Source organism: Gopherus flavomarginatus, chromosome 11, assembly GCF_025201925.1.
Source record: "Gopherus flavomarginatus isolate rGopFla2 chromosome 11, rGopFla2.mat.asm, whole genome shotgun sequence".
Classification (NCBI taxonomy): Eukaryota; Metazoa; Chordata; order Testudines; family Testudinidae; genus Gopherus; species Gopherus flavomarginatus.
The window spans coordinates 46,047,868-46,074,338 of record NC_066627.1 but is presented as its reverse complement, the minus strand read 5'-3'; the positions used below and the strand labels follow the sequence as shown (position 1 = coordinate 46,074,338).

General features: G+C 38.6%; 1 protein-coding gene across 5 annotated transcripts in view; it reads left to right on the top strand.

Moving 5' to 3' along the window:
* Positions 1–1,771: 1,771 nt before the first annotated feature.
* DIDO1 (death inducer-obliterator 1) overlaps positions 1,772–26,471 on the top strand; it is a 90,242-nt gene continuing 65,542 nt past the window's right edge. For 3 of the 5 annotated variants that reach the window (XM_050918654.1, XM_050918657.1, XM_050918658.1), the window contains exons 1-3: positions 1,772–1,886; positions 23,436–23,622; positions 25,814–26,012. In XM_050918654.1, coding sequence (XP_050774611.1) covers positions 23,458–23,622; positions 25,814–26,012 — 364 coding nt within the window. In that variant the 5' untranslated portion in view covers positions 1,772–1,886; positions 23,436–23,457. Of the gene's footprint in view, positions 1,887–23,435; positions 23,623–25,813; positions 26,130–26,471 lie in introns of those variants that run through there. The other 2 variants (XM_050918655.1, XM_050918656.1) reach the window with 2 other exon arrangements.

The following is a 26,471-nucleotide window of genomic DNA, read 5'->3' as shown; positions in this document are numbered from 1 at the left end:
TTAAGGTGGTGGTGTCTACTTTTAATAATAATAATGTTTTGTATTTTTGTAGCACCTTTCATCAAGGGATCTCTGTGCTTTACAACCAATAATGAATTAAGCCTCACTACGTCCTTACGAGTGAGGTAAGTATTAATACCCTCCTTTTATGGTTGAAGAAAAAGAGGCAAAGAGGCTGACTTAGCTAATGTCACAAAAGGAAGTTAATAGCACTGGGAATTGGAACCCAGATTATCTAACATCACATCCAATCCAGGGCTTTTACCACTATACTCTCTCAATCATTTGTATATATTCAGCTTCAAAATACAAATTTATTGGAAATGAATAGTTTTACACTATTAGTACTAAGCACATTTTTAATTTTACTATATTTTCTGATTATGTTCTTAGTCCTTATATTGCATGAAACTCCATTGAAATCAATTAAATGAACGGGGTTCTGTGCAAGTGCAAAGGTCCACCCCCAAAAGCAGCTTAGAGGATCACTGTTTTACAGAAAACTGCAAAAAATAGCACCTGTCTGGTTCTGTAATACATTGTATATTTACATGTGGCAAAGTACTTTTTTGTAGAACAATGGTCCTTGAGTGTCTATCAAACTTTCGAGTCACTGACACCAGGTCTTTACCCTCCCCCAGACAAATCCCGCTAGTCTGGTTTTGCAAAGTCTATGATAATGGCTAGGGTTTATCAGTATTTAAGGTATTTAAAAAAAACTAAATAGTACATTATTTAAAAATAAAATGGAGTTTATTAGGCATCTTCAGTTACAGTAGTGATTAAGTGATACTTCAAATGCAATTACAGGTACAACAGAACGGAAAGGAGATAACAGTAAGAAAGATTAACATTGTCATTGAATAAACAGATATGAAAAATGTTGTTTGTGTGGGTAGCTGGGTTCCCAGAGAATTCTGCTTCCTGATTTCTTTGCAATTTTAGTCATCCAACCAAAAACAATTGAGGATTCGCTTTTGAGGGAGGAGGGAATGGGGCTGGTCTTGGGTCTGGACAGTTGTTTCCAAGCAGATGCAGCTTCTCTGCCCTACTAAGTTTAAAATCACCATATGACAAAGCTATGTTTACTCCCCAGGATAAGTCACTGTAAAGATATTTAGTTCTGCTACAGTGCCTTTCAGCCTAGGATCTCAAAGCACCTTGCCAATAATGAATTAAACTTCTTTAACTCCTGTGAGGTAAGAATTATCCCCCTTTTTACTGCTGTGAAAACTGAGGCACAGGAGAGGTTAATTTGCGCAGTCACCGAGGAAGGCGGTGGAAGAGCTTAAGAAAAGAACCCAGGAGTCCTCCAACCACTGCATCAAAACAGTGCCTGTGCCATAGTGGTGGTGCCAGCTGCTGTTTGCACTTCAGTAGGAAGAGAGGGGTTCCCCTAGCTGCCCCCTGGGACTTCAGGGGTTATTGCCCTGGCTGTCCCCGCTACGAAACTTGCGGTCTCGGCCGCTTGGCAGCAGACACCTGCCCTGCCGCCTTGGAGCTCTGCTGCTCCCGCTTTGCCCGGCGCCCGCCCCTGCAGGGAGCTACCCAGGGGCTGGGCTGGCAGAGTCTCTCCTGCCCCCGGGGCGTGCGCGCGGCGCTTCCCCGCCTGCCCCCGAGGCTGCGTCCCGCCTCCTCGCGCTCTGTTTCCGAACGGCAGTTGCCCGCAGCGCCCCAGAAGTCCTCACGGGAGCAGTGTGTAGAACAGAGCGGGGAGCGCCGGCCGGTTGACTCTCTGGGCCACGCCTCGCCGCCATGTCAGTCTCTATGGTAGCTGGGGAGGAGTGGTGCCCCGCGCCCAGCGCTGAGGAGCTGCGAGGAGGAAATGGCGGCTCGACTCGGCTGAGGCGCCCGGTGGCGGCGAGACCTGTCCCCTCCTCCCGACGGTGAGTGAGAGAGGCGGCCTGAGGTGAATCCTGGACACCAGGGTACACCGCCCGCACTGAGGCGGGGGGTGCGGAGAAGGGGTGGTCGCCGCCTACGGCCTGGGGGCGCTGGGCCTGGCTAGAAAATGGAGGAGGGCAGGGCAGGCCCGGCCAGGCAGCTTCAGGGCCCCCGGTGGGTCAACGAGCCCTGTTTTCGGGGGTAGTGTCGGCCCGACCCGGTTCTGCGGGCAAGTCGGCGGCCTGGCGCGGTACCAGCGGAGGCCGGCCGCTCGATGCAGGGCCCCTGAGGGAAGCGAAAGGAACCTCCCTGTAAGCGGTGAGGGCTGTCGGGCCGCAGCGGAGGGACGTCGCCCTCGCCGGACGGAGCAGGGTGTCGGAGGCGGGTTACTCCACTGTGGAGACGAGGTGGCCGTTGAGATACAAGATGATCGACATCATAATCGAGCTGATGTCAAACCACTTCTCTGTGATGTCACGATCCGTCTCCCCTTTCTGCCCTGCTGTTTCCCGCCGGCCTCGCATAGCGGATGAGAGGGGCTCGGGTGATGTGGTGGTTGTGGGGGGACACCCGCAGTTGGGAGGTCGTTTGATGGGAGTGATGAAATGTGGGGAGACCGTCATCCTGATGTAGGGGTCATTTGGGTGGGAATGAAATTCATCCAAGCTCGGGTGCTTTTTTTTTTCCCCCTGGGGAAGTTAGAAGTGAATTCAATCTGTATTGGTGAGTTACATAGAAGAGGTGAATTTCACCTTGTTTTGGTGATTTAGTCTTAAGGTGGGAGCCAAGGAATTGAAACTCTTTTGGCTTGCTATAAACTATTCAGTAACTTCCCAGCCTCTACATTTTTCCTTTCTCCAGTTCTAATGGTGCCAGATGACATCTTTTGTATGTGATTACCGTTGTGATTTCCTGGCACCATTAAGGATCCCGTGCTACTTTCTGCAAGAATTTCCTTCCTAAATTGCCCCTGTAGATTCAATCCAAATAAAAAATAGCTAGAGTAGGTTTCATGCTTCATCCCAGATTTTGCTGCATTTCAGTGATGGGTGAAGTAATTCTTTTTCTGTAGTTTGTCAGTTTGAACTTGTGAAATGCTTTGTGATCCTTTTGAAATGAAAATTGCTATATAAAATATGAAACAATTTAATTTTTCCTGTAGTTTACATGATCACTTTTAAAACATACTATGACACCTTGTTTACTTTGCTGTGTGTGTCTGGGTTCTGTGTACTCCTTCCATTTAGGAATTTCAGGAAAAACTGACCTATTTTATGTATCCCATAAAGATTTTATGTAATCCATAATTCTTCAAGGCTGTATTTTTTTTGATAGGTTTATCTATCTTTTGTTTTTTTTTCTCAGAAACCGTTATTTTTAAAATATTTAAACTTACACAATACTATTTAATTTATTGTTCATTTATAGGGCCCTACCAATTTCGTGGTCATGAAAAATGCACCATGGACCGTGAAATCTGGGCTTCCCCCATGAAATCTGGTCTTGTCTGTTTTTACCCTATACTATACAGAGCTGGGTGGCCGGAGAGTGGCAGCTGCTGACTGAGGCCCAGCTCTGAGGCAACAATGCAGAAGAAGGGGTGGAAATGCCATACCATGTTATCCTTGCTTCTGCGCTGCTGCTGGTGGCTCTGCCTTCAGAGATAGGCTCCCGGCCGGCAGCTGCCTCTCTCCAGCTGCCCAGCTCTGAAGGCAGCACTGCCACCAGCGGCGCAGAAGTAAGAATAGCACTACCACAACCTCCCCTACAATAACATTGTGACCCCCCCACAGCTCCTTTTTGGGTCAGGACTCCTACAGTTACATAACCATGACATTTCAGATTTAAATAGCTGAAATCATGAAATTTTAAAAATCTTCTGACTGTGAAATTGACAAAAATGGACCTGAATTTGGTAGGACACTATTCGTTTAGCAGTCGATCATCAGATGAACATTTTTTTTTAAAGTATGTTCTCATTATTGCTGATTTCAGTGACAGATGGTAATGTAAATTAATTTAGTATCTAAGTATGTTTTTAGTTTCTAGCAATTTAATTAACCATACAACCAATTGAATTGTTGGTTGAGTAAAAATAAAAGAAATTCAGCTGAAAATGTGAAGTCTTATTTTATTAATTTATAATTTCACAGTTGCAGGAAATGATGAGGGTGGGGGTCAGACAGTCATTTAATGACAGTAGATATTGAGATTCAAAAAGTTTAAGCTTTATAACATTAAAACAAATTGTCAACACCACAAGTTAAAATGTGCAAAGTAAGTATCTTTAAATCAAACTCTAATATGTTCTCAAGCAGCATTTTTTGTACTTTGCCTATCTGTACATTTCAGTTATCATCAATGGAAATATATTTTCCTGGGTTTGTATGTGTGTGGTGAAATCTACATTTACTGACATTATCAATAAAAATAGAATCCTTCCATGCCTAAATATATGTTATAGATTGTAGTCCAATTTTTTGCATACAAAAGACTGGAAATGGATAGTTGGCCTTTGGATCTTTCCATAAGAACAAATGTAGTAGTATCTTCTATGCACAAATTACCTTTTCAGAGTTAGCTGTTAGGGGGTTTCAGAAACAGACTGCACTGAAAGGTGCTTAGATCCAATCTAGAGGAAGACCAAAGGATTATGTTAGCCTTCAGCCTTCTTTGAAGCTGTGTGACATAATCCTGCACCTTGAAGTGAATGGGATATTTGTTGTTGATTTCTATTAGAGCAAGATTAGAGTTTTGAATCATTTAATATAACGTTTAAGGTTTTGAGATGCAGTGAGACACTAAACTCATTAAGTGTTGTGTCTAATTAAACAAACTTGTTTTGGACTGTGGAGTTTCAATATTTCAGAATGTATACAATGAGTTATAGGTTTTTAAGGTGTTCAGTTAATATGCAAGGTGCATTGACTAGAATAATACAATTAATAATTACCTCACACAGTGTTTTTAATCTTCAAAGTATTTTACAGAAAGTTTAGCTGTAATTGTATGTTGTATTAGCAGTGTTGTGTTTTTTTTTAAAGTAATGCAAGTAGAACTGATTTCAGAATATTATATAAAACTCTGAATTCCTAAGATCCAACTTTCATTAAATAACCAGGAGATAATGAGGGAGACTTAGCCAGAAAAAAAGTGTTAGTCATTTTCAGAAAGTAAATTATATTTAGCTCTTCAACCAAAAAGCAGTCTCTGTTTTTTATGGTTGTAAAACTGGATTCTGAACTTGTACTAACTCTCCAATTCAGCCATGAGCTTCAGCTAGGCTAGGTAGATGACTTCCCATTCTTACTGTGGTGCATTCTCACCCTCTTCTCCCCAGTTTTTTCCAGTTGAGCATTATAAGCTATTAGCCCAGCTTCTGCATTTCTCTTATTTTTGGACTTGCCTTCCTTTTGGTTGTCACTACTAGACTTTTTTTTCCCCCTTTCAAGTTTCCAGTTGGTGCAACCAGCGCTGGCAAAACTAAAGTAGATAGATCACTGGTGGCTTTCTTAACTAAAGGTATGTCTACACTAGAGACCTTTCAGCAGCACAGCTGCACTGTTGCAGCTGCATTGCTGTAAGATCTCTCACCTAGCTGCTGTATGCTGACAGGAGAATTAAACCACCCCCAACAAGTGGCAGTAGCTATGTTGGCAGAAGAAGCTCTCCCACCGACGTAGCGTTGTGCGCACTACCACTCCCCTGAGCAACATAAGTTTTGCTGACATAAGTAGTAGTGTAGATATGGCCTGTGGCTAGGTCTACACTTCAGCCTATGTTGGCAAAACTTTTGTTGCTTAGGGGGTGTGAATATTTCACCCTCTGGCCTTGGCTACACTCACACTTTACAGCGCTGCAACTGGGGTGTGAAAAAACACCCCCCTGAGCGCTGCAAGATACAGCGCTGTAAAGCGTCAGTGTAATCAGGGCAGCAGCGCTGGGAGCGCGGCTCCCAGCGCTGCACGCTACACCCGTAAGGGATGTGGTTTACATGCAGCGCTGGGAGAGCTCTCTCCCAGCGCTGCCTCTCTGACTACACGCACACTTCAAAGCGCTGCCGCGGCAGCGCTTTGAAATTCCAAATGTAGCCATACCCTCTGCATGACATAAGTTACACTGACATAAGCATTCATGTGCATAGCTCTATGTTGCCGGGAGAGCTTCTCCTGCTGACACAGCTTATGGCACTTATGAAGGTGTTTGTTTTTTTTTTAATGGCGACACAGCTTATGCCACTGGTGGAGATGGTTTTTTTTAATGCTGATGGGAGAGCTCTCTCCCATTGGCATAAAGTGTCTTCACCACACACGCTGCAGCGGTGGAGTGCATGTGTGTATAGACAGGGACTAATACTCGCACTGTTGCTAAGAATGCTGGTAGTAGCAATGGTGGGAAATTTAAAGAAAGGAATTTAGTGTAGACAAGGCCTGTCACTCTCCCTATATAAGAATATCTAGATAACTACTTGTGTGTGCTTTGAAGGTCTCTACTCTCACAAGTAGAAGCTGTAATCTAGTACCAAGTATGGCATGAGGGGTACATATTTTACCTATCCAGGAACTTATGTGAACCCAGTCTCTGTAGTACCTGAATGCTTCACAGACAGTAATGACTCTGTCCTCATAATATCATTATGAAATAGGGAAGTAATATTCTCATTTTACAAATAGTGAACTGTCCAATGCTACCCAGTAACACTGTGACAAAGGCAGGAATTGAATCCAGAAATATAGCCAATATTCTGAGAGACAGATTTTGTTTGTGTATAAGTTATTTCACTAAATTGTGACTCCTAGCAGAGAGGTTCGTTTTTTGTTGTGTTCAAATATTTCACTGTTTTCATTATTATATTTTTAAATAGCTAAGCACAGTGTGATGAGTTAAGAATGAAGTTGATAACTTTCATTTCAGACTTCCCTATTTTAGATAGTTTGTTACAAATACATTAATACAGCCTTTTGTATTTAAATGGTAACATAAAGGTTTAAAAATCAGCGTTACATGCAAAACTTTGATGGTAATGGTAAAATTCATATTAGTCTAAGAGATTCCTGTAGAGCCGAGTATACTTTTATTAAGACAGGAGCAAACTAAGTAAAATGTTCCACTTTAGAAACAATTGTAGTAGTGGGTGAAGTCCTCATCCCATTGAAGCCAATGGCCAAACTTCCATTGACTGTAATGGGCCAAGATTTTCCCTTGTGTGTCTGTATATTTCATAAGATCAGAATAGCATCACACACTATAGTGATACTGTGCTGGGGAGAATTTTTTTGTTTGTCTTTGTAACTACTTTATATATTTGGGAAGTTTTAACAGGTTTACAAATCCTTGCCATGTATATTTCAGAGAAAAAACAGTAATTACAGATTTTGTTTCCAGAAACGTACATTAATATAATGAGAACTCTGTTTACCAGTCCAGGCTGTTGACATATTATAGAGTTGCACTCTGGAGGTTTAAAAATTAATGTCTTATCAAAATGTTTCACACTAAGCATCCTGCCTGTTTCTAGTTTTAAATACTTTAAATACACCTTTTTCTGATTCTTATGACAGCTGTGCTCGTGGACCCAGAAATTAAAAGCAAGGTTTAATACACCTGCCCTGAGGCCAGTTAGTTTTCTGGACATACTACAATTCTGCATATGACAGTACCCAGACTTATCAGTTGGATGGTTATGGCACATGTCAATCTTTGAGCTGTTAAGTTTTACGCTAACTATGCTGGCTTACCATTTTAGGAGTCATTTCACTCATTAATGAAATATACTGCCTTCTTGTGTACTGTTTCTGAACACTGTTGCTTAATACATGAATTGTAAGTGGGCAAAATTCAATTATCCAAATTGGAATTTGATCTAAATTCTGGGAATAATACCCCTACCCTTGTGGAAAAAAAAACAAAAAAAAACACCCATAGAGTCTTTAATGTCAGGTCCACTGATTTGCCCCAATTCTAAAACAACCACTGTGCATTCTAGTATAGTGTCACCAGAGGGCATAATGGAGAATTGGTTAATACTCTTCAAAGGGAATAGTGCCAAGTTCTGTGAATCAGTATTGCTGAAGCTTTTTGTTGACTGGGCAATTGCTGGAAATATATTTTGAACACTGCTAATGAGGAAGTTCAATAGCAGAACTCAACTATAGTGCAGGTAAGTAGTTCAAATTTGAAAAATCGTGAACAATCTGTATTGCATAAGCAATGTACAAGCTCTCTTGTGCAGCATACTGGAGAAAGTATGCTAAATACTACAGTATAAAGAGACAAACTGGATGAAATAATATATTTTATTGGACCAACTTCTGTTCGTGAAAGAGACAGGATTTTGAGTTTACACAGAGCTCTTCTTGAGGTCTGTAAGTTATGCCAATAAAAGATATTACCTTACCCATCTTGTGTGTCTAATATTCTGGGACCAGCATGACTACAACAGTACTGCAAACTACAGTATATTGACTATGTAATACTAATATCCAGTGACAGTTTGATATGAAGCTAGTAAATTATAGTTTTGTTTTACTATTCTTAAAGTCAGGACATGAAAAATCTACTTGCCTGGGGCAAATAGGAAGTTTTCCTGGACAACTATCATTACCTTTTGCAGAATCAAAGGTTTTACCTAACGGGGAAAAAAAATCACTTTTTTTTCTTCTGTGTAAAGTGATGCAGTACTCCTTTCCAAAGTCTGCAGACAGATGATTCAGGAGTCTCTGATGCTGCTCAGCGCGTCCCCAAATGGCAGACCAGTTGAAATTCTCTAGAGTCTTTATTAGTTTTACTTCTTCCATTCAGAACCCTGGGTGCAGCACCTAGAACATAAATCAGATCAGTTTCACTCTTCTGCTGCTTGGGAAATCTATGAGCATCAGCAGAGGCAGACAGTGGAGTAGCTTCCTGGTAAAAAGGGTACTAGAATGATGATGATCCAGTTTACCACAGCAAGAATGTTGGTCTAGTGGTAAAATAGCAAAAATTCTTCACTCACCCTCACAATGACAAGGGGCCTTTGGAATGGGAGGTATTCAGCTAACTCTATAGCTGGTCAGTTACTAGCCACTGAATACTTAAACTAATACTGGTGAAATTCATTCAATAATATATTCTACAAGTTTTTTCCCCCATAGTCGAACTGATCGTAGTTGTAAGTTATTTTTTAAAAGCATATTGAATAGTTAAGTCTTTAAATTCAATACACACTAAACAGTATATAACTTTTATTCTTTTAAATTGCTGAGGTACGATCTGTGTGGATGGGAGTGGACTGAGTGTAGAAGCACTGGTATGCTTATGCCCAGTCTACACTCTTAAAAGTTTTTCTGGCATAGGGTTGATTAGGAATCACACCCTTAACGGACATAGCCGTGTTGACAAAAACCCTAGCATAAATGCAATTATCTTGGCAAAAAAGTTCTTGCTGGTATAGCTTATTTTGTTTGGGGAACTGGTATAAGTTATACTGGTATAAGTTATATACAAATAAGGCCTTGGCTGCACTGGTGCTTTACAGCACTGCAACTTTCTTGCTCAGGGGTGTGAAACAACACCCCCCTAAGCGCAGCAAGTTACGGCGCTGTAAAGTGCCAGTGTAAACAGTGCCCCAGTGCTGAGAGCGTGGCTCCCAGTGCTGTAAGCTAATCCCCTCAGGGACGTGGAGTACCTGCAGTGCTGGGAGAGCTCTATCCCAGCGCTGACGCCGCGACCACACTTGCACTTCAAAGCACTGCCGCGGGAGCAGCGCTTTGGAGTTTCGAGTATAGCCAAGCCCTAAGTCTTTCGCCTGGTATAAGGTGCCTCACCACTAAGTGGGTTTTCTGGCAAATACTTTCTCTAGTGTAGACAAGACCTTAGATTTTGAGCTAGCTGGTATTGAGTACTTTTTTAATGCTCTGCTTATGGTGTTTGGTTTGCTATTGCAACAACATGCATGTTAAGGTTGTATCAGAATTTGCATTATAAATTACTGTTTCCCTGGCTTCAGTCTCTGCCTGGAGAAATTACTTTGGTCTAAAGAAAATCAATAGAAGTCTACCAATATGTGGAGTCAGAATAAAATAAATTTGTAATAGTTAGTGCTCCTCTCATTCTAGCTGATAGTGCATCCTCTTTTTCTTCTCCATTTGTGTTTCCAACTTTCAGCATGAAGGATCAGAGCAGTGTGTAGTCAGAATTTCTTCTGTAGGTTTTGTTTCAGAAGATTTTAGGTAGTCTTAAAGGCAGAAAGTAATTTTTGTTTCAGGTAAACTTGCTTTTAAATTGTTGTATGTTTTTTTTTCCACTGCAGAAGGCAGGGAAGCAGGTTGTGCTCTATTTCCCTGTCTTTTGCTATAGAATTGATCTGCTCATAATCTTCTTCACCTAACTATAACTGTTCTTTCCATTCCTTCCAGGGCCTGCCACCAAAAGCCTGTCTCCCCTTCGTAACTTTCCCCAAGCTCCTAGAGTTCTGGAGGGGATAAAAGCATAAAACAGATTGTAGAAGGGGAGAGAGAGGCAGGCGTGCTATCATAAAATTGTATTTCTTGCTTTCTAATGTTTTGATTGTTAACATTTTTTAAAATACTTCACTGTTCTCAAAAATAGTTGTGCTTTCAAACCACTGATCTGTGCCTGTAAGCTTAACTTCATTTTAGCAATTTTTTAAATTTAATTTTATTTTTTAAAGTTGTGGTGATTACTATGACTGGGTAGCTGTGAAGTATAAACTATTTTTTTTTAGTTGAGTTAATTAGGGTTTAATTTTTTTGGTTGAATAATGAAACCCATGGGAGTGTCTTGAATAGAATTTTCTGAAATGGACCAAGGATTTTATGCAAGGTGAATATGAAGCAAAGCTGTTGCAGATTTACCAGGATTAGACTGTCAAACAAGATTTAGGTGCTGATTCAGTAATCATTTCACTTAACATGAAAAATCCATTTGCTAATTTTATTTTTTTGCTTCTTTTTAATTACTTTTCATAAACATATTGTATCTATTGGAATAACATGTTTTTATTGGCAACTGAATCCATTGTTTTTGTTTATAATGATAATTTGTACATCCTTTCTTACTCACTGTGATTTAGACTGCTTTCCCACTTCTTTTCAGAAATTCATATTGTAAAGCAGGGATTCTCAACCTTTTTCTTTCTGCGGCTTCCCCCCCCCCCCCCCCCCCAATGCTCTAAAGGCTCCATGGGCCACTTGTGCCACAACAACTGTTTTTCTGCATAACCAGTAGATTAAAAGCCAGGGCTGGTGTTAGGCGGTAGCAGGCAGGGTAATTGCCCAGGGCCACATGAAATTAAGTTGCATGGGCTTCAGCTTCAGTCCCAGGTGGCAGGGCTCAGAGTTCAGCATTCTGCCCTGGGCACCAGTGAGTTGAATGCTGGCCCTGCTCTTTGGTTTATTTTGGCGAAGCCCCTGAAACCTGCTTGCGGCCCCCCTGGGTCCCCGGGGCCCTGGTTGAGAACTGCTGTTGTGAGGAACATTTGATTGGAGTGCATGAGGAACAAACTTTCAGTTTGTGAGAAAAGTTTTAGAAGGAGCAACGATATATTTTATTATAATAAAAACCTTTCCCCAGTACTGTATCACTTCTATCATGGAATTCCCAGTGCCAGAAGCAGTTTAATGTTTACTTCTGTAACAGAAGTGGAGATATGGAAGACCTTGTCCTATAAAGGGTTCTGATGAATATTTGTTAGCTCCAGCTAAGTCACTAGGGGGAGATCATGCTAACTGGTGGCATCATATACTTTTGAGTTATAGGATGGGTTAGTTTACGATTCCTTAACTATATTGTAACACATTTGCTAAGTCTGTATAGCTGTTAATTATTTTTTGAGGGACAACTTTTTTTAACTGCTAAAAATTATTTCCTTTTTATATGGATTATACTTTAAAGTAAACTACCATGTTGGTTTGGCTTTCATTTTGCTGTAAAATGTACTCATGTTTAATTTGACATGGAGTTAGCTGTTTGAAATAGAACAGGTATTTAAATCGAAAGACAGGCATTTAAAGTTTTAGTCCAATATAGTACTGATATCAGAATTGTACTATCATATTTAATGCCTTATAAATGTACTTTTAATAGTCTCTGCTCTGCTAATACAGAACAGACTCTTGTAAATGTAATTGTGCATATATTTGAAAAAACTTTATCAGGATGAAAAAACTCTTCATTGAAATGATACATCTCAATTTCCAGAGATATAAAAGATGTCCAGGAGTGTGAGGATACTGATGCACAGTCCTAAAAACAATCACAGAGCCTATATTTACATTCATATGTGTCTCACATCTAACATGAAATAATTGCAAGTTGGCACTCTTTTTGGCAAAGAGAGGAATGATTGTGTAACTCAGCTACATATTGCCAAATCTACATTTACTCTTGCAAATTGTAAAGCATTAACATTTGAGAGTTTGACATTATTTCACGGGAAGTAGTTTTTGATTAGGTACAGTAGAACCTCAGAGTTACCAATATCAGAGTTATGAACTAAACAGTCAACCACACACCTCATTTGGAACTGGAAGTATGCAATCAAGCAGCAGCAGAGACCGCCCCGCCCCCCCCCCCCCCCCCCAAAAAAACAAAAAAAAGAAGAAAAAAGAAAAAGGGAAAAAGTCAAATACAGTATGGTACAGTGTTAAACATAAACTACTAAAAAAAAACTAAGGGAAAGCAGCATATTTTCTTCTACATAGTAAAGTTTCAAAGCTGCACGAAGTCATTATTCAGTTATAAACTTTTGAAAGAACAACCATAACGTTTTGTTCAGAGTTACGAACATTTCAGAGTTACAACAACCTCCATTCCCAAGGAGTTCATAACTCTGAGGTTCTACTGTATGGAAAACATGAAGGAATTTGTGTGATTTTTTTTTTTAAACCAGATAGCATTGCAAGTAAGTGATATGGTAGGCTTGTTTTCCTAAGTGTCCTAATGCTTCGAATTTATGTAGTATTTTCCACTTGTAGGTGTCAAAGCACTTTACAAAGGAAGTTACAGTATTACATTTTCTGTAGTAGCTTTCATGTTCATGGACTTGACAATCCTTAGTTAATTACAAACATTGCAACATACTTTTGTTATGTAAATATTTATTTTAAGCATCAGATCTTTTAAAGATAACTACATGATGGACTAGCGCACACAATATCATCATAGAGCAAAATTGCAAAGGAAGCCTTAGTGACTTCCTATTGTGTGATTTTGTAATGACATGCACTTTTTAGCATGACAAAGAACCATTATTCTAACATGGAATATTTTTCACTAGTTTATTGTTATTTGTGAATCCAGTCACACTAATGCTGATAAGCATTAAACCCATTTTACATGAAAACTAAGACACAGATAAGTTAGACATTCAAGGTATCAATGGCAGACCTGAGGCTCCAACCCAGGTCTCCTGACTCCCAGTCAAAGTCCCTGTCGACTGGATGGTATAGATAAAATTTCAGGATATAAAATCGTATAACAGTAAAATGTAAAAGGTATGAAAAGAAAATACAAAAAAGTCAATCATGAAAAAAATGTGTACAGCTATGTTTTTCAATAAATATGAAGGCCATAGAGAAGAAGGAAGAGCAAAAAGAAAAAATGGAAAAAAGAGATGAGTAAAAGAAGAAACGTAGGTCTGAACATGGACACTGTTCCGTCGTAAGTTAATAAAGTATTTGTTTTCAGACAGATTGTTCTTCATTAATTTATAATCAGTATATTTCTTTTTCGTCTAAAGCTGTTTCAGTTAGTGATATGACCAGTTTCTGTTTGTGTGGGTATTCATGATATTTTTAATGCTTGGGTATTTATATTAATTCAGAGTACTACAAAATTATAGATAAATTAATCTTAAAGTATTGCTAATTTGGGGTGAGGTCTGATATGAATTAAATTTTCTTGCCCTGAATTGAGATTACAAATATTGACTGGTTCATCATTTTCAATAAAGAGCAGTTATACTGGCTCCTTATCTTTTGATAATGGGATAAACGAATGAAGGTCTCTTTGTCATCATACTTTTGTTATTACTTAAATGTGCGTTTAAAAAAGACCCATGCATCTTACAAAAAGTTGTGTGTATTGATGATAACTCAGCTTACCATGATACAGATGTAGATGTCCCAGTCTCAATATTTACGTATTTGTCCACTGTGTTGGAGGTGATTTGGAATAACTCTGAGACAGCCACATCAAACTGTATTAATGGAAAATCAAAAAAAGCAAATGGTGTTGATTTATCATAGGACTGTGGGCAGTTCTTAAAATGCCATTTAATGAGGCACCTGTAAGAAAGCTTCCCCCTTATACTTTTTCCTGAAGTATGCTGCTTCTATAAGATAACTACTAGTAGCAGTTAAAGGAAAACTTAACTATACAATATATCAATAAGAGTAATGAAACTTCTAGTTCTAACGAAGAGTATATTACAAAGCGTTTAAGTCTTATACATAAATCATTAGATCTTGGTGAAATTAAAGTCTTCTAACATAAACATCAGGAGCGGTAAACATTGATTAAGATGAGTCCGATGGCAATATTTACATGTAGAGACAGTTATGAATGAAGATAATCATGGTGTTTGTTTATATGTGTGTTGTTAAATGCTAAAATTTCTCATCAGAGTATTTGAGTAGATTTTGTGTTTTCAGCAGCAAAAAGCTGCAGTAGCACGTGGAAGAGTTATTCTCCAGCCATCTCTGCAGGGCTTCGTTTGGGATTCCTTTTTTCAGGTTTGAAGCTGCTATTTTATCATACTCAACAACTGACAAAGTAATATTTTCATGTACTTAAAATAGTTAAAACTTCCTTGAGATAGGAGAAGGATTGTTTGGAGTGGAAAGAGAGCGTCTGCTTTTGCTTGCTGCTGCTTGGAAATGAGAAGGGAGTGAAGACTTTTGCTTGCAGCTTCAGTGTCTTTCGTGGACTATTTCAGTACAGCGACCTTCCAAATGCTGTTGACAGATAATGGAGTATAACAGTCATTCTTACACTGAACAGCTCAGGATTTCCGTGATCAGCAGAGCCGTTTAGTGGGACACAAAATTCAGGTTTTTTTGGCAGATGCGGTTTCAACAGAAGCTGCCATAAAAAGCATTAAAGTACGATTATACAGTGAAAAGCGACTGTAAAAAGTGCCATTCGAAGTTTTCATGTTCTTTGTCTCCTCCAAATTTGTGAAATTTGCAAGTAAGTGTATATTTTTGTAACTTGTAAACTCCTTTTGGATTTGTTAGTCAATCTGGGTTCTTTCTCTCTATTAACATCACCAATCAATAATGATTCTACAGGTGGAATTCAGTTAGATTGCTGATGATACATGAACCACAGAAGTCCATTTCACGGTTCGGAGGCTATACTGACTGCAATACTAACAAAAATAAAATGTTTTATACTTACTATAAGAGAGAATTTTCAGCACTTCTTACTTTGATTAAAGAGTGTTAGAATTTAGGAGTCTTTGGAGAAACAATGTGCAATATGTAATTTTCCTCCACGAGTTTTGGAAGAAAAGTTTCCAAATCTTCCATAGCAAGTCTGGTTAAATGCAGACTTACAGGGGTAGGCAAGGCAAAAGGGATTGTCCCATAACGATGTATCGAGATACAGGTCCATTGGAACCGTGCCTTCCACATCTGTCTGTGCTTCATAGGATTACATACATACTACCATTACTTGGTCTAGGCCCTAAAACTGTGGTTCTCAAACTATTGTACGGTGACCTTTTTCACATAGCAAGCCTTTGAGTTCGACCCCCTTTATAAAATAAAAAACACTTGTTTATATATTTAACACCATTATAAATGCTGGAGGCAAAGCAGGATTTGGGGTGGAGGCTGACAGCTTGCGACCCCCCCCGTGTAATAACCTCGTCACCCCCTAAGGGATCCCAACCCCCAGTTTGCCCTAAAATACCATTTTGATTATACTAATAACTGCACCTCTTATTGTTGTCAAAAGTAGTAGACAGTGGGAGACTGTAATAGACTACAGTAGAAATTTGACTTCTGCAAGAAAAACCAGTAAATGTGTTACTCCATACATATTTTAAGGGATTTTTCTGTGTTCCACCCATCTTTAATGACTGACTGGACATACTGAAACAGTGACAAGTATTTCTAAAAACTGGTCTGTTCTGAAAACTTAAACATTTTTTGGTAAATTTTTACTTCGCTGTTTGAAGTTATTAGAATGAATTCATGGAATTTTCCTTTAAACTCAGTATCATAGAAAGAACTGCACTCCGATTTTGAATTTTTTTCCAAGACTTTCTGGCCCGAAGAGTAAGCCTACTAAGGCTGCTATGTTCCCAAGTAGCCATGGACCCTTAAAAAGTATAGTCTTGCAAAGTAAAGGAATTGAAACAGTTCTGTACATTTGTACTGAATCTAACTGTAGCATTGGCAATCAATTTTTTATTGAATAAACTTAAAAATACCCAGAACAAACATAACTCTGTGCTTTTGTTATAGTCATGTTTCTCCTTTTCGATTTAATTCCACTTTTTATTTTCTATTGTAGATTTTCTGTATTGTGTTCTATATTTTCTGTATTGTTTTGAATGTTCCCTCTTTATTTGTTTTCACCCTTTATATTCTTTTCCTATATTTTACTATGTTCTCTCCTTTCTCTTGTATGTTTCTCTTCCTCCTTTTCCTATAAACCTCTTTCCTTGTTTTTCTTTAATTTATCCCATTTATTCTGTTTTTAACCTCCACACACCTGTTTGTATTCACTGATGAATCTATACATATCAGCTCACATTTACACTTGCATTTATCCGCTTGCACTTACTTGTGAAAAGACCCGCTTGCTCACATACAGCCATCTGCTAACAAATTCACTCCTGACTCCTCCCATCTTCCAGTGATTAAAAACCGTGGATCCCGGAGCCTGCCTTTTTTGTTACTCCTACAATCCTAGTAGTTGAAACACCTTTTTCTTCCTCTCAAGAGTCATATAGTACCTCTTTAGGGCTAATAAATGGACTTTAATGGAATTACTCATGTTTAAAGTTAAATGCTTTGCAGGATCAGGGCCTTAGTCTAGCACTTCAAGTTTAGCACTGAAAGTATGTAAATGCACGCATCCATAATGGCTACTTCATTCATGTAAGATGGTGACATTGTGAAGAGAAGTTTTACTGAGTCTTCATGAAGTTGGCATCCTGTGGATACAGATATCTGCAGATTGACTTATTTTAATATTTTGCCTTCATGTGACCTCTCACCACCACCTCCCATAACACTGTGTCATTGGCATTTCAGTTACCGACTTTTTTTTGTCCATGTCTTGTGGATTCTAGCCCCAGATTTGATAGCTGTATGTCTATGCTGTTTCACAGTATAACATTTTTATATTTGAAGCCTTTCTGGGTTATTCCAAGTTATTGTCCTGAATATAGCTGCTTTTGTTGACCTTATTGTGGTCTTAAAGAAGGCAGGCTATAATGGAATACGTAATACACTTTGGTTTAAATATTATAGGAGCGTGCGGTATATTTGCAGGAGGAAGTGTTGTTAGATGGCTTCATTTCTTTGGCATCTCTGATGTGTAGGGCTTGAAGATCGAGGTATCTGTTTGTTTTAAGGATGTTTTTACCAAGGCAGAATTAAGGATGTTTATCTTAGATTAACTGTGTAGACCCATAACTTTTAAGTGTAATATTAATTTTGAAATTCCAAGCTTTAATTTGTTTTTTTTACTTGTTTCATTTTTGAAGAAATGACAGCATTTTAAAGTGGTTTCCCTTAAGTAATTGATAGCTATTCCAATTAGACATGTTTTTTTTTTTGCCTGTAAACATCCTTTGTTTTAAACAATATTTTCAGAATTGCTCTGTTACAGGACTTTCTGCGGAGCTTGCCAGCTATGCAGGGACTGTGTGAGAGGACCGTACAGGGTATAGAAACTATCAGGCTCCATAACATACGTAGAACATCAAAATGTTCTTTTAAAATAACCACATAACACTACTAGTAGCTAATCACTGTCCAAAGAGTCAGTCTGACCTAACCCGTATGAATATGAAGATAATCATCCAAACGTGAACTGTGTACAAACTTGAGGTCATGATGTCTCCCTGAGTCTTTAGACAAACCAAACCAAGTGTTATGCTGCTGTTTGTAGCTTTGCAGAGTGAAAAATGTCCAAATATTGTCCCTTTTCAGTGCTGTTTCTAAGAGTTCCCTGAGCAACTGTGAAACTGATAAAAAGCAGGTCAATTTGCTGCAGCTATTTGGGAAATTTATTAGAGGTTCCCTTTACAGCTACTTGTTTGTTCTTTTCTTCTCCCTGTTAAAGCCAATGTGTTCAGAAGAGGAATCTTACTGTCAGCCTCTGCTGGTTGAGATTCATTCCTAGTTGCATATTTGTGTGCACTGTAGCCTTGTCAGAGTTAATGAGTATGTCTTTGATTAGTCAATAATAATATTAGTGATACAAGATCTTCTGATTAGCAGAACAATCTATAATGAGGATCTGACAAAATTCTCTTTCAATTAGTTGCTGAATTTATAAAACTTGTGTGAAGTCTAGTGATCAACCTTGTAAAAAACAAGAGAATTTGGAGGACGTTCTGTGATTGGCATGAGAAGGGAAAGATTATCTTGCCATGTTGCTTTCATTCTAGAATTTCTTCAAGCCAGGTAGACATGAGCCCAAGTGCTACCAGCATTAAAGTCCAGTTTGCAGCAGTTGTAGGCTAGTTTTCATGAGGCTAGGTGGACAGCGTAGAGGCCATCAAATGTATTATGTGCCTCCATGATGCTCTGTCCTGAGCCAAATCTAGCGCACTGCTGGGTAGAATGCCTATGAGGAACAAGTGTCTGACACCATCCAGCCACCGAAGCATTATGTATTCTCAGCTTCATCTCTCTACTTATCAGGGTGTTTGGTTGTGAAAGATGCTCTTAATGAGGTACATCATTACTGATGACAGTTTTGCAGTGAGGGCTTCAAGTTCTTTCTTGATGCTGCCCATGTTATCGACAACAGAGCCAAGGTAGGTGATATCACTAACAATATCAACTGAGTGGTCATGCACTTAGATGCTAGAACTCACAGTATATTCAAAATTGCTGACTGGAAGAATTTTTATTTTACCCCAAATGGGAGAGTAGTTGTAGGATTCAGAAGAATGGTTAAATGACTAACTCTATTCCTGTAGGTAGGCACCCAGATGTTTCTGAAGGCTATTGACAGCCTGAGATCAGTAAAGCAAGCTGTGATTCATGCTTGGAGCTTAATATTGGTATGCTCTCACAACTCCCCTTTAGAGACAGTGAAGAGAGAGTTTCATTATGTATGTTGTTGAAGATTCTGCTTCTCATCACTGCAAACTGATTTGAAGGATAGGAGAGCGATATGTACTGTCTTGTAGAGAGGCTTCCATCATTTCTGCACCTCGCTACGTTTGTGTTTAGACCCTTCTAGAATTCAGAACAAAGATTACATGTACGTTCCATTTGAAGCAGAAAATTGCTTTGCCTACTTTCTGTCCTGAATTGCTCAAGCAGAGTAAAATTCAATTGTTGGACATGCATAGGGCACCACAGGTTTACATAATGGATCTCAGCATGGAGGAAAGTGCTATTTAGAAAGTAATATCTGAGCCAAAATTTTTAAGATATTAAAGTTTTGTAAGGCATGTAAAACTTCATCAGACATTATACATTAATGTACAGGTGCTTGCAGAAGTGGTTGTTGGCAGATGGTGTTGCAGTTGGCTCTGAGATACCATGCTTCCCTAACTCAGGTGCTTGAAGTGTTTTGGGAGAAGTCGGGGGTCTGGACTGGTATAGAAGATCAAAAAGTAAAACCATTTTTTTCTTACTTAGTGATTTTCTTTCTTTGAGATCTTTGTACCAGCCCAGGCACCTTTTGGTTGTAGCTTTTCTGTACACAGTTTCCATTACAATGTACATGTTCATGTTAGTTATTTTAATTATTTGTCAGCAGAATTTGTGTGGTTCCAAGTATTGTTTTCAATGTATTCAACTGAAGCATGAAGAACAACTAGACTTCTGATTTATAAAGATGTTCTAATGACATGGTAACCATGAGAATAAAACCAGAACACTTTGTGATATAATAAGAGAATCTAGAAATATGTATAATCTTATTTATGATATCCTGTGTTTTATATACAAGTTTGTGATAAGAAAATACCTGAGCTATATAAAAAGTTTTTTTATTTTTTGGGTTTCGTCACATTACCGTTTTGAAAAAGCAAGACAAGGCATTGTAGGAGCACTTCTTTGTTGGGGATACCTTCCTATAGACTACAGATATAGTGATACCATGTTTAATTGTTTAAAGGAAACTTTGTTCAGTGCATCAGTGCAAAATTGAGAAAGGATGATAACTTTGTTAAGACCCATTGCACCACTTAAACTTGTTGTATAGTTGGTTAGGAGGAGCCATCCATCTGTAGGACAGGTCTGGAAGGGGATCCTTCTCCTGCATGTGGCTGGGGGATGTCTCTGTATTAGTTCCTTCTATGCTGAGATGTAATTGAGGTTCAGAGGTGGACCAAAGGAAGGGCCACAGACTTCATGGTTAAATGGATCCTGTGACTGTAAGAGTCCAGGTAACACAAAGGAACTGTAACTTGCACTTCCCAACTATACGCTGGAGTAGTGGCGGTGGAGGTGCTATGCTGCTGCAGCTCTGCGTCTTTTTCCCTAATCCCTTCCATGCTCCACCTACATATAGCTCAGTAATTTAGGCTTTGTTTTGAAGTTATTTTCAACCCTGAGGAGAGATTTTTGCCTACATTTGTTAAAACTGGCTTGTATTTCGAACACATTTTAATTACAGTTGGTCATTGAAGTTTTTGACATGGTCACTTGTCATTGGTATTATGGGAGCTCTTCACATTGAGCAGATCAGAAGAGCTTTTGAAGAAACTTTTATACAGCTGTCTATCAGTGAGATTCTGTACATGTTTTTTGTATGTATACTCAACCTTTAAAAGTGATGTGACAATAAAGTGAAATGATGATGATGATAGGGGTTCTCTAATATGGAAAGTGCTATAATTATAAGTGCCAGTGGGAGTTTGGTGATTCATTGGTTAGGGTAATGAACTGTTAAAAAGAGCAATTATAAAATGGTTTAGTTTGATATCACAAAAATATTTTTTAAATTGTCGGTTTTTAATAAGAATCTAAATAGGACAGGGATTCAAGGATTTATGGCATCCGCAGAAATATTCTTTTACTCAGCTGAACTGCTGAAAGCCCTATAATAGACACATCTTACAGTTGGACAAGTTTTTATTGCTGTGCTAATTCAGCCTGCTTTTTAGCAGGTTCAACTAATGTGGTAAAAACTGGTCCAGTGCGGGAGCCTTCTCTACACTGTGGGTGTCTACACTGAAAAAAAAACCTTATGCAATAATGAGTCTCCGAGCACAGGTGTTATGCGCTATGGTGCTAAAAATGTCAATGTAGAAGTTCTAGCTTGGGCTCTGAAGCCCTGGAAGGGAGAGAGATTTCACAGCCAGAGCTCCAGCCCAAGTGGGAACATCCTCTTGGCTATTTTTCCTGCTGTAGCATGAAACCCCTTGAATCGGACTCTGTAGACCTGAGCTCTAAGACTTGCTGCTGTAGGGAGTTTTTTTGCAGTATAGGTGTATACTTCAAGGCTCCCCAGAGGGTCAGCTAACCAGATGGTAGAACAGGTGGCAGGGTTTATTTTTGTAAGATTGTCCAGTGTAAATGCAGCGTAGGTGACTTTGGTTTCCCATGACAGCTACGTTTGACTGGTACAGTGGAATGGTTGATCTCGAAAGTGAGATTTATGTATGCAAGAGACAGAGCTTTCTCTAACAGTCCATGACTTTGAACCTCTCTTCTGGAAGAGATTTGATTGACTATAACCTTCAGAGTATTCAGAATAAAATATAAAACTCACTTCTTCAACCTAGGTTTCCCACAAATCAAATATTTAAAAATAAATCAAAACCCAAATACCTAACCATACAAACAACCCAAGAACAAAACAAACAAATCCTACTCACCTTCCCACCCTCTAACCCCCAATGCTATAGAATGGGAAAAGAGAAAAAGAGACGTCATCTGATGTTCACTTTAAAATGTATGTTGGTCAGGTATCATAGTGATTGGTACAGCATACAAATATATGTACAGTAGAACCTCAGAGTTAAGAACCTCAGAGTTAAGAACCTCAGAGTTAAGAACACCAGAGTTACGAACTGACCAGTCAACCACACACCTCGTTTGAAACCTGAAGTATGCAATCAGGAAGCAGCAAAGGTTCTCTTCCTCCCTATCCCCGCCCCCAAAAAAGAGGCAAATGCAGTACAATACTGTGTTAAACATAAACTAAAAAAATAAATAAACGGAAGCATTTTTCTTCTGCCTAGTAAACTTTCAAAGCTGTATTAAGTCAGTATTCAGTTATAACCTTTTGAAAGAACAACCATAACATTTTGTTCAGAGTTGTGAACAACCTCTTAATCAGTTAGCCTCTTAGAGCTGATATGCCATCGTGTGTGTGTGTGTGTGTGTATGTGTATACACACACACATACGCTCTTCTTATATGTTCCATTCTGTGCATCCGATGAAGTGGGCTATAGCCCACGAAAGCTTATGCTCCAATAAATTTGTTAGTCTCTAAGGTGCCACAAGTATTTCTGTTCTTTTTATGGATACAGACTAACATGGCTGCTACTCTGAATCCATTCCCAACGTGTTTTGAAAGGGTCATGTTAAATTAAAACTCCCTCTTTAAAATGTAATTTGCAATCTTGCCACTGGGTGGAGCAAAATTTTAACAAATTGCAAAATATGATCTATTCCAGTGGTTCTCAGCCAGGGATCAGCGGCCCCTGGGGGGCCATGAGCAGGTTTCAGGGGGTCCTTTGAGCAGGGCCAGTGTTTAGACTCACTGGGGCCCAGGGCAGAAAGCGAAAGCCCCACCGCATGGGGCTGAAGCCTGGGGCCCTGAGCCCTGCCATCCAGGGCTGAAGCCAAAGCCTGAGCAACTTAGCTTTGCAGTTTTCCCTGTGGCATGGAGCCCCAGGTAATTTTCCTGCATGTACCCCGTAACACCTGCCCTCGCTTTTGTATGCAGAAAACCAGTTGTTGTAGCACAGCTGGGCCATGGAGTTTTTATAGCATGTTGGTGGGGGCCTCAGAAAGAGAGAGGTTGAGAACCCCGTATCTATTCAACATCAGAATGTTCCCTAACCTGAGAAAATACCAACTGCAGTGTTGGGTATGCATTGGTAATATCAGGTCTGTTCCTCAAGATTAAATATATTGAAGATTATTTTCCATATATGATCTTTGGATTCTTGTTGATGGCACAAAAATATTAAACCAGATTTATTTGCACAATCAGCAGAGGGCATTCTGGAGTCAGTAGTATGTTACAAGCTGAAAGATTCAAAGAAGACATGTTTGGGCACATACGTTTAATTTTTAGTTTTTGTTCAGTGGCATATGTTACATAAGAATAGTAGGCTATTTTATTAGAATTGAATAAGTAGTGATTAGCTGACTTTCCCTCTTCCTTCAGGTATATCTCTTAGAATTGCGTGATGTGTGATGAATTGGAAATTCTGAACAGGGAGATTGAGCGGTTATTACGGAGCAACATCGTGGAAGAAGGCACTTTAAATTCAGACCCTCTTCAGCCATCTACCACTGACTCCTTGGATATAGACACTGATTCAGAGAATGAAGCAAAGTACAAATTAGTGCAGGTACCCAATGCCTTAATAAACAGTAATAGGGTTCTCAAAATCAAGTTACACCGCTCTGGGTTTTTTGTTTGTTTTGTTACTGAAAGATTTGAAATGTACATGGGAAGTATTTAGAAAGCAGGGAATAACCTGAATTTGTGCACATGAAGCATTAGTTTATCTGTTGCTGTCAGTGGTAGAAAAATTGTTTGAATTACTTTACTATTTCATGTATCAGCTGAGAAGAATGGCAAATTTCTGTTTTCATGTGTAAAATGTAATGGCACTGGGGAGAATGTGGAGATGATAATTTCCCATGAAGTAACAAGTAGTTAAAAATAGCAAATATGCTTTAAGATTCTGGGGTTTGTGAACTTGAACAGTTTGAGTTGAACAAATAAATTGTAGGGAAGATATGTTGGAACATATAGGATTGTATATCTTAATTTATCCTTACATTTGCCTCTCTCCACCTCTGGTACATTACCAGGATTTATCCTTATCATGCTGAAATCCTTGTTCGTGTTTAATCACTTTTACCTTTACTGTTGCGATTCCTGTTGCAATTGCTGCTAAATCATCATTCCAAGAAATGGAATCATGTTACCTTTTTTCTCAGTCACTGGCTTATCTTCAAGTTCAATTCAAAACTGACTTTCTTTATTGGTTCTATCCTGCCTCCTGTTCCCAAGCCTGCTTGCTGTACTCCAATTGGGATAGGCTTTTCTGTACTTCTGTACAGTTAGCTTTGTTCCTGTAGTAAAGTAAGTTCCTGATTCTGAAATATTCTTGAAAAAGATTTGCCAGCAGAGTTAGCTGCTATGGTAGAGGGAGATCTCTTACCAAATGGTTAACAGCCTTTCTTTGGTCTAGTCTAGCTTTCATGAAGCATTTTAAAAAAATTTTGCCCCATTCATGCAGGCTTTACCTGCTGATAAAACCATGTTTCTTGAAAACTATTCAAGGATAGATTTTGAAAACTGTTTGAGTTTGGGAATCTTTGTAGAGTGCATGTGACCATAGGGACAGTTTCTCACTTGTGGAGCTTTACCTGGAACTCCTAATCTTCCCTACTTTTAAACCACTAACTAATTTCTAGTTTTTAAATCTTTGAACTTATGGTCTTGTCCACACTTACAAATTTTGCCACTCTAGCTACGATAGGATAGTTAAATTGTATAGCTTATTCTGGTTTGGCAAAGTGAAATAAATTGTACTGGTAAAAAGTGACCTAAATCAGTATAATTGCATCTGAACACGCATAACTATGGCAATGAAAAAAATCACACTCCTTGCCAATATAGTTATAGTGGTAAACGTTTTAAGTGTAGACTAGGCTTACTTTTTTGTTGTAAAATTGCGTTTGACTTGTTTTAAAACACTTTATAGTGTAAAATATTTGATATTAAGGGATGACACACAAAAATACACTGTCTTTTAGCAGTTAGAGTATGTTGGCTTGACTGAGTCTCTTTAAACGCTGTCTTGAAAACACTGTACAAGACCAAGAGAAAGTGAAAGAATAGAGAATTTATCCTTCTGCTAAGTGGTAGCTCACAATTAGATACCTATATCTGGCTGTTGGGAAAATTGTAGGAGTAAAGCTGGTGTTAATCAGATTTATCTAGGATCGTTAGCTTCAATTAGTGATGTTAAACTTTGCTTAAGTTTTTTAAAAATAGGATAATGTTAGAAACATCTAAATATAGATTATGTACTTTAATTTCACTCTTGCTGAGTTATTAAATACTATTATTAGAGTTAACTTGTTTTGTTAAATTTCTATTTAGTACACTGTTGTGCTATGAAAATCTTAATGGCTTCTAAACAAATTTATCAGTATACAAACAACATTCCTTATGGCGCTGAAAGATCAATTTTAACAGTGGAGCTTTGATAGTATTTTTCCCCCTTTACAATAATACTTCTACCTGTTTCAGTCCATTTCCTGAGGAAAAACTGATGAAGAAACAAAATGTGACGGTTTCTTTCAAGTGCTACAGATGCACTTTGCCTTTTACTTTCTGTTTTCTTATGAAAACTATCTCAATTTACAGACTTATTTTTTAATAATGAGAACTTTGTAGCAATTTAAAGCATTACATACAATTGACCTGTTTGTGTTGTCTGATCTGTGGGAATTGTATAATACAGAGTGGTAAAGTAAATTAATAAAATTGTATAAACTTTTTTAATTTTTTTTTCCTTTCAGGAGCCTACAACTGGAGGATTGATATCTGAGTCTTTGGATTGTCATCAAGATGAACCATGCACTTCTGAATTATCAAATTCAGCATGTGCTTTAGGGATTATGCTGAATGACTCTGATCCACGACTGCTGCCCTCTTCTCGCTCTCCCTTTCATTTAGATCTGCAGGGAGAAACCATCCCAACCTCTAATGCTGTGTCAGGTAAAGCATATAGAGGACATTGAAGAATCTACCTATTTCTTTAAGTTTTATCTGGAATTTAAATCTCAGAATTTGGATTTCCTCTGCTGTTCTCTTAACATTTCTTCATCTTCCAAGGTAAACAAATACGTAAAATATTGTTTGATCTGTTGCATCATAACTGCTTTGATTTTCAGTTTCTTATTAATATCAGTTTAAAGTTTTCTAATATTTTAAAATTATAATCTTGTTGCTACGTAAGATGCTTAAAACTAAAAAATAAATGTAATGTTATTTTTAAACATGATCTTCCAAAGAGTTTAACAAAATTCCATCAAATTTAGAAATGATTCGCAAATGCTCCAATACCTAGGCTAGAAAGGTGATTCGGCATTTTTATTACCTTACTATTAGCTTAAAAGTCTTTTTTTTTTTTAATTCTACTGCAGCATTCTTGTTAGTCGTTTCCCACTTCAATGA